This window comes from Cavia porcellus, unplaced genomic scaffold (assembly GCF_034190915.1).
Source record: "Cavia porcellus strain 051 isolate PalLab524CR breed Dunkin Hartley unplaced genomic scaffold, mCavPor4.1 scaffold_22, whole genome shotgun sequence".
Lineage (NCBI taxonomy): Eukaryota > Metazoa > Chordata > Mammalia > Rodentia > Caviidae > Cavia > Cavia porcellus.
Genome location: NW_026947505.1, coordinates 31185130 through 31193653, shown reverse-complemented (window position 1 = coordinate 31193653; position 8524 = coordinate 31185130). Strand labels below are relative to the sequence as shown.

Sequence of the window (8524 nt, the reverse complement as noted above, 5' to 3'; positions counted from 1 at the left end):
TAACAGCCCCCACCTCAACATTAGATTGTCTTGAAATTTTTTCTGCAAGATTAATTAGGTTGCCTCTCTTAATCACCATCTCAGGGAAAACTTCTGGACATAAACAAAATGCAGACAAACCTTCTGCTACAACATAATAAATGTTCTGGAGTGCAACACCCAATGCATTCCTTCTCCCAGCAGAAACCTCCTGAGACTGGTCTTTATTGACACCATTTCTATCAGCATTCTGGTCTTCTGAGCTCTTCCAAGAATCTTCCATCAAATATAGCCTAAAGCTTTCCAGGGATGTTTTTTCAGTTGGTATCTCTGAATCTTTCTTAACTCTTCCTTCAACCTAGTTCCAAAGGCTCCTGAACCACACGGTCAGGTACAGTCACAGCAATGATCCCACTTCTGGAACCAAATTCTGAATAAATTACTTTTTTTTCACTTGTGAGACAAAATACCCAACACTGAATTTTAAAGAAAGAAAAGTTTATTTGGTTCATAATTTGCAGAGGTTTCAGTCCATAGTCGATTGGCTTCATGGCAAGGTGGCCAGGCAGGTAGGCATTGCAGAAGAGAAACAGTTCACAGTGGGCGTAAGGTAGCAAAGCAAGCAAGCAAAATTCAAAACAAGTCTCTTGTATTGAATCTAGGCTATCAGGATTAAGGCAGTGCCAAGTCACCCTTACCTTAGCACTCTGATTCAGTCAGCGCTCTAGATTCAGTCACACACTCTAGACTCACATTCTGTAGATTCAATCACCTCTGAAAAAGTCACACCTACTGTGTGAGACTTTGGGAGGCCATCTAGACACAAGCCATAACATACACGTTTTATAAATGTATCTAACTTCTTTTCACAACCTCTGTTTTTACAGATATTGAGCAGTCTTCAAATCTTCCCCCAAGACTCCTGGCTCCACTTCCAACATGAAGACAAAAGAGTTTAGAAGTTGTTATTCCCATTCTTACAAGAAAGAAGATGAATGAACTGAAAAATCAATGACTTTTCTTGGACATATTAGACAATAAAAGTACTGGGGCACACCCTTAAGTCTGGGGAGCCAGGTGAATCCAGAAAGTTACATTGAGAGCCCCTTACCTGGAGTTAAAAATTGGTAAAAACATTTAAATGGTAATATTAGCAAAATTCTGGTGAAGAAATACGAATTATCATGAGCATGAGAAATTTCCCAGGAGCACAGTGTAGCAGACACCCACATTTTCATAGGTTTGATCTTCAGCAGATGAGGGAAAGCTGAGAAATATCCCCTTGTGCTCTGGCAGAGAGAGAGGGGAGAATAATCCCTGTGAAATGTTCCCAGAGAATTTTCCTTAACAGAGGACCGTTCTCTAGAGGCAAAGCTATAGCAGAGCCTAGCCTGTCTGGAGGAGGGATGTTCTCTCATGCCAAACTGGTTTGCTGTCCCATCCAGGGGAAAAAAGGGGCATTGAGAAACACTTGTGAAGGAGATAGCCTACGATACAAGTTCCCTAAAAGACTGACACGTAATAATAAGATTGTATAACCAAGATAAGAAATTAATCAAGGTGCCCATTGATGGATGAATTGATAAAAAAAATGTTCATATACTCAATGGGACACTATTCAGTCATAAAAAATGGAATCTTGTCATCTGTGGCAACATAGATAGAACTGGATGACATTGGGCTATGTGAATCAATCCAGGCACAGAAAGATAAATACTGCATGTTCCTACTTATATGTGGGTGCTAAAAAGTTGAACTTTTTCATAGTAGAAAGTAGAGGAATGCTCATTAGAGGGTAAGAGGTTGGGGAAGAAGAACTGGGGAAGGTTGGATAACAGGGACCACAAAACAGATGGGGGGAATAAATTCTATAGCACAATATGATAACTACAGTTCACAGTAGTTATACATTTTAGAAAGTAACAGAAGAAATCTGGAGATGTAACTCAGTGGTAGACCACTTGGATGGTGTACACAGGCTCTGGGTTTAATCCTTAGCATAGCAAAAAGAAAAAAATAAAGAAAAAAGAAAAGCAGTGAATCCTAGTGTAGATGAATTAAAAGTTTTTCAACACAAAACAATGATAAATGCTTAAGGAGATGAAAATGCTAATTACCATGGTGTGATCACACATAGTATGTGTATCAAATAATCACAGTTCTTCATATATATGTACAATGTACCAATTTTTAAAAGCAAAAAAAGTCTACTATTTCCCTTCCCTACACCTTACCATCACACCAACAGTGCCCCAGCATAGTAACTGGGTTATAACTGAAAGGGTTGAAAACAACAGGAAGGCAAAACAAGGACGTTGGAGGAATTTAGTCTCTAGCACCTACAGCTGCCCAATTTCCAGCCATATTAACATTAAAATTCAGGTGTATTTGCCTCAAGTCCTTGTTATTCAGCATCTTATCTCCATTTCAACACTAAAAAATAGTTAGGCATGCCAAACTGCAAGGAAAAAACATGTCTAAAGAGACAAAACATCACAGTCAGAATCAGGTATGAGATAGGTTTTGAAACTATCTGATGGATAACTTTAAGAAAGAGTCAAAAAGAAATGCTAAAATACAAAACAAAAACTAGTAGGATGGAAATGGATAGTATCTTCGATGAGTTTATTGAAAGACTGGATGTGGCCAAGGAATGAATCAGTGAACTTGATACTAGGTCCATCAAAAATATTCTCAAACTGAAATGCAAAAAGTCTTCAGGCATCTAAGGACTTGTAAGTTTCACTCAGTATTGTTTTCATGAGTTTTGCTACCAATAACTTAGGAAGTTGGCTGCTGGGACAACAAGCAACTGCTTTCCCAGGACTGTTGTTCTTGCAGGATTTAGGCTACTGCTCAGCAACTTACAGGAACAGCACACACCCTCTCATCTCTTCAGTCTGAGGAGTTATTGCTCCAATATTTCTGACTGATCTATCCTCAATTAATAAGAGTACCAAACAGCTTTCAGAGGGAAAGGCCAGATTCCAGCTGAAAAGTGACGGGTGAGCATGGGATAGGGGACTCCATCCTGAAGAACTATAGAAATAGATTGTTAAGCCAGGAACCCAGCTAGAGACAAGGTGAAGGTGTCGTCTCAGAAAGGAGACTCTGAGTCACCAGAAATGAGACACAAAGACTGGGTCAACCAAGCAAACATGGCGAATGACTTCCAGACAAGTCCCACACAGTGATACTCTTCTGCCTGCGTATCTTGAGGCCACGCTAAAGCACAGCATCACAGATGTACCAGAGTGGACCCCAGGACTCATGTGCTGCTGACAGTGAAGGGCAGCTTTAGAAGCCATACCAGACCTGTCACCTATGTGTGCCTTCTGGTAATGAACACCAACACTGAAGTGCTGCTAGCTCTGCCCTGCCTTGCCCTGCCCTGCAATTTACTTTCTTACTCTGTGTAGAAAGTTTCAATTTTTTTTTATAATGAAAAGATGTGACAGAACTTCCTTTGTTGATCTTCCTGGACTTAACATCTCATATCACCTCTTGTCCTCTCTATGGGTATCTGTGAGATACTTCCATGCCCAGCAGTCTAGATGTTACTGAGAAGACATCTCTGAGGTGCAATTAAAGTCTACAATGATTTGGGTTAGAGCACACTGCTCTCTATAATCTGGGTGGGTCTCATCCAATCAGTTGCAGGCCTTATGGACAAAGATCCAGGTAAGAAATTCTGCCGCAGGACTAGAGCCCAGGGTCCCTGCTTGAGGTACCAGCAGTACAGATTTCACAATGTGGCCATCCCCCAAAATCACTGACTCCCAAAAGTCTCTGTCTTGTCTCTGTTTTTCTGAAGAACTCTAATATGTTACCTCCACAAGTCTGTTGGCAAGGAAGAGTTAATCTTTTGTAATACATGCCAGCTTACATTTGTAATCAAAGGGGAATTTTGTTCAGTGAAAAACAATCATTCTATCCATTTATCTGACAGTGATATTAACAACAACAACAACAAAAACCAGACTTCATTAAACTGCTGTTTTCATTAATTCTCAGCTTCACCATGTTGTAACAGGACATTGCCCTCTAGCAAGCTGAAGTCAGAAATAATGGTTATTTTTTTAAAAAGACATTATAATCCTGGCCAACCATCTTTAACAGCAGCCATTGGAGGTCTCCTACACATCAAATGGCTTGTGGGTACCTATGGAAGTCATGGATTGCCTGTGAAAACCAGTAAGTCAGGACTAATTAGAAGCCACCACAATTACACTTGCTTGCCAAATCAAATTGATGGAGCTGAAACTTCATTTTTTTATTTCTAAGGAATAAAAATATAAGATGCTACCATGTGAGAGTGTCAGGAATATCCTGGCAACTAAGAGCACTTGACTGACAAAGTATGTCTCCTGCAGAGTACAGGGAGCCCTTCCCCTCCAAGGATGCTACTATTTATTCCATCTCAAAAACCATGTCCGATGTGGATGGCTTTTACCCCTCAGCGTGAGATAGTCCTTCACTTCGTAATGGTTTCCTTTACTGGAAAATGTGCTTTGTGGTTGCTTGAAATCAAGCTGCCATATAGAAAGTTCCCAGTGGGCTGGTGCCTGCTCACCTGAGACTATACACCTCACAACAGGACAGCAACAACAGGACATAAAAATGTGTAAAACAGACTTCTAATGACACATCTTTTAATAGACTCATACTTTATTTTGACAAATTTAAGATAGAAAAATATCATAATGTGAATATAGCAGTTGCTCTTTTTGTAACATGGTTCAGGATGTGCAGTGCAACTTGGAATTGCTTATAGGAGGGTGTCTCTCCAGGCTGGGCTGCAGTCAGCACACAATTACATCTCAGCCATTGCATCTGCTTGAAAGACTATTACACAGAAAAACTGACTTTCCCAAAGGCCATGGCATTCAATAATAAATACTATAAAGCCAAAAACCAAAACAACATTTAAAATATCTTTACAATTACTAAAAGCAAACTAGAGACTTCATAATCAAAGCTAAGAGTTCATATAGTCAAAATAGCTTCAACATCTTCTACCAATATAGAATAGTAGAACATTTATTTTTTAAAAAACAAGTGAAGAAAATTAGAGTAAACATGATATTTTAGATGACTCTAAACAGTAAACATCAATTTAGTGTATTTATAGCTGTCATTTCAACAATATACTCTTTGCCCCACTGGCAATAACAACTATATTTCCATCATCAAAAATGTGCCCCTGAGGGTAATCTTTGAATTTATTAAGCAATCATTTTTGCACTCCATCTTTGGAGGTGGTGGTTGAAGGACTCTTGGTACATGCAGATAGTTGGTTATGGTTATAAAGACAGAAACTAAATGTGCCAGGAGTCCAAGCTGAAACCACTGTTCCACTTTGTTAAGCACTTTGACGCTTCTCTTCCCTCTGTGATGCACAAGTAAAGTTGAGCTAGTAATTCACAGGGGTGCTAATCGGTTGCTTTGTCCCTTTCAGCTTCTTTCTCTGCTTCCCTTCCCTACTCCCCAAAGAATAAAACTGGGAGATCCCTTATTAAAGTGTTGTTTCTAACGTATAAAATAACTGTATGTACATATATGTACATACATGCACATCCCTTTCAAGGACTGGGTAACTCCTCATTTTCTATCAAATAATCCTTCTTCATATACTTGGTTCCCCTAACTAACCTCCACACTTCCAGGTACGCATCCTTTAAGGACTTTCTGCTCCCTTCTTCTGAGCTGTCTGATAGGGGCGAGGGCCTGGCCACCAGCGGGACCCCTCGGGGGCTTCCTCTCACCTCCGGTCCGCTCTGCGGAGTGGAGCCACCTGCTCCCTCCCCACCCTCTGACCCACCATTTCCATCCTCCCTGGGCAGCTCCTCCATCACAAAAGGCAGCTGGTCTCCACCTGGCTTGCTTTCTGATCCCTGGGGCTGCGACTCCAGGTCCTCGTAGTTGCTTTGTCTTCTGGTCTCCAGGAATTTTGCCACACAGTAAATGATGGAGCCCAAAGTGTTCACCACGACGCCGGCAATGAACAGAGAGGTGGGCTCCACGTCGCTGAACGCCACCATGCCCACAGTGATGGTGGCAATGCTCTTCACCACGCCCACGAAGCTGGTGGTCACCGCTGAGTTAATGTAGGTACAGTGCAGGGTGGTGAAGTTCATGGCGCAGCCGATCAGGATGCAGGCCACAAAAATGCAGACCATGACCGGGTCCTTCCAGCCCGGAAAGGTCCAGGCGTGGATGGAGTCCGTGCTGGCAAAGGAGCAGACGACCAGCAGCGGGGTGGCAGAGACAGCGATGACATACTGCGCAGTGAGCGGCCCGTGCTCCGTGTCTGCGCTCGCCTTCTGGATGAGCACCAGGTAGGCAGCGTGCACCAGGACAGCCAGAACACCGGTGACGTAGCCGAGAGGGTCGCCGGTCAGGTCGCCGGCTCCTGGAGGGAAGCGCAGGAAAAGAAAAGAGACAAAACACAAGTTGGCGCGGGTGGGTTCCCACTGGGGCAACGCGTCGTGCTGGAAAGCAGACGCGACTCTGCCCATCTACTTGCGGGTGCCTAAGAGATGCCCACCGTTCCTAGACCACCGCGTAAAAGCTCAGTCGTGCACTATGCGATGCGTATGGAGAGGTCCCTTCTTGACATGTCCCCGGGTCACCTGTCATCCTTTGTCCCTGTCAAAGGCCATGGTGGGCGCAAATGCTCCCAGGGTAGGCGCTCTGGCTCCCCTGAGCTGGTACCGTCGCCCAGGTGCCTGGTATCACTATCCTTGGTGCATCGGAAGGGAGAGGGTCTGAATAATGGCCCATCCTGGGTGGACCATTACGGAGTAAAGGTCCCCGGAGGCCTCTACCCCTGCCCTCCAGGTCCCAGGCCGGGATCCCCGGGACCCACAGCCCCTGCCCGCTCCCATCTGTCCAACCGCCCACCTGACCTGCGCCCAGGTCTCCTCCTCCAACCCTCCAATCCCTCCTCCAACACTGCACGCCTGCGGCCACCCCAAACTGTCCTGGGAGCCCAAGCTTCGCCTCCGACCCTCCCCCACAGCAGCCCAGTGTGATCCAGGGAAGTTCTCGGCCCCCTCCTTCCGGCTCAGTTCAGGGCTGGACTCAGGCTCCGCTCCCGAGGAAGGGGTTGAGCTCGGAAGCCCGGGTGGGGGTGGTGGGAAGGGCGGTGCGCGGGAATTGGGCGGGGGTCGGAAGCCTGGTTACTTGGTGGGGAACCCTGAGGGAGGAGGGGAGAGCTGGGAGGACTCCACTGGGTCTCGGGGCAAAGTCCCTTTGCGAGCTGAACGCGCGCTCTCAAAGCTCTCCACCTCTTCCAGCCTCAGTGTCCCCATCTAGGAGTGCGAGTGCTGCTCCGGGCGACCCCCGCTGGCCCCGCCGGTAGGGTGGGCCTGGGGCTGGGGACCAGCGCGGGGCCCGCTCACCTGCCAGGGCGGCGCCGCAGGTGGTGATGAGCACGGCCGCGAGCACTCCCGGCGAGGGCGCGCCGTTCTTGAGTACCAGGACGCCGATGAGCATGGTGACCAGGGGCAGGCAGCGCTTGAAGACCACGTACATGGGCAGGCTGAGGCCGCGCAGGGACCAGAGCGTGAGGCTGGACTGTAGCGTGGAGAGCACCGCGACCCCAGCGAAGGAGCGCGCCAGGCTCAGGCTGAAGGGAGGCACGGCGACGAGCCCGAGGCGCCGCAGCAGCTCCAGGCTCAGCGCCGCGGTGGAGCTGGTCAGGCACTGCACCAGGGTCAGGAAGGTGAACTGGTAGCGGCTGATGAGGAACTTGAGCAGGATGTTGAGGGAGCCCGAGAAGATCCCGTGCGCGATGGCCACCGAGATGCCCAGCAAGCGACCGCGGCACAGCTGCCGCATCGCGCCGGCCCCACCGCCCCCGGCAGTGGCGGAGCTCGGGGACCCGCGAGAGGGGAGCGCAGGGCCGCGGAGCTCAGGGGAGCCAGGGCAGCGGGGGAGCCCGCCCAGCGCCGCAGCCAAAGGCAGCTCCGGCCGGCGTCCTCGCGCGCGGCGGCTCCGCGTCCGACTGCCCCACAGCAGCTCCGGGGAGGCAGAGGCGGGGGCGGGGGACTCCGAAAAGTGGAGGGGGGGCGGTGTGAGAGGAGTGGCGGGAATCCTAGCGACAGCGATGTTTGAGTAGGTGACGAGACGCGGTGGGTTGTGTCCCGCGGTTTCCCGGCCGGGAAGACGCCGCGCCGAGGGAAGCCGAACGGCTGCCACAGGGCGGGTGGGACCTGCGCCCCTCGGAGCCCAGCGCCCACCGGGCCCGCTCCGGCTGAACTGCCGCGGCCGCCAGTCAAGGGGCGCGGGTGGCAGGGTTCCCGGGCACAGCTACAGATGATTTTAGTAACAACGGTGCGCAAGGATCGAGCACCGCTTATTGGTCGCAACAAGTGAGGGCGCCCCCAGGCCCCTTGCCCTTGTGCTGCAGCGAATTTTCCACCAACGGTCTCTCCCAGCGCAGCTGCGGGGAGAAAAACCCGTCGGTGCTGGTGGGCGGTGGAGCCCCTGATAACTCTGGATCCCGACGCCGAGTCGGCGACATTGCAAGAACACGCGTCTG

General features: G+C 48.4%; 1 protein-coding gene across 1 annotated transcript; it reads right to left on the bottom strand.

Moving 5' to 3' along the window:
• Nucleotides 1-4629: 4629 nt before the first annotated feature.
• Nucleotides 4630-8320, bottom strand: Slc35d3 (solute carrier family 35 member D3). Its single transcript, XM_003468455.5, has 2 exons — nt 7383-8320; nt 4630-6391 (listed from the first exon to the last, which is right to left on the bottom strand). The coding sequence occupies exons 1-2, from the start codon at nt 7819-7821 to the stop codon at nt 5562-5564; spliced, it is 1269 nt and encodes a 422-aa protein (XP_003468503.1). The 5' UTR covers nt 7822-8320; the 3' UTR covers nt 4630-5561.
• Between the last annotated feature and the right edge of the window lie 204 nt (nt 8321-8524).

Coding starts and splice junctions, on each gene's coding strand:
- Slc35d3 (XM_003468455.5), bottom strand. CDS start 7,821: ATGCGGCAGCTGTGCCGCGGTCGCTTGCTGGGCATCTCGGTGGCCATC. Junction 6,392..7,382: donor CTGCGGCGCCGCCCTGGCAG/GTGAGCGGGCCC, acceptor GCTTCCCTCCAG/GAGCCGGCGACCTGACCGGC.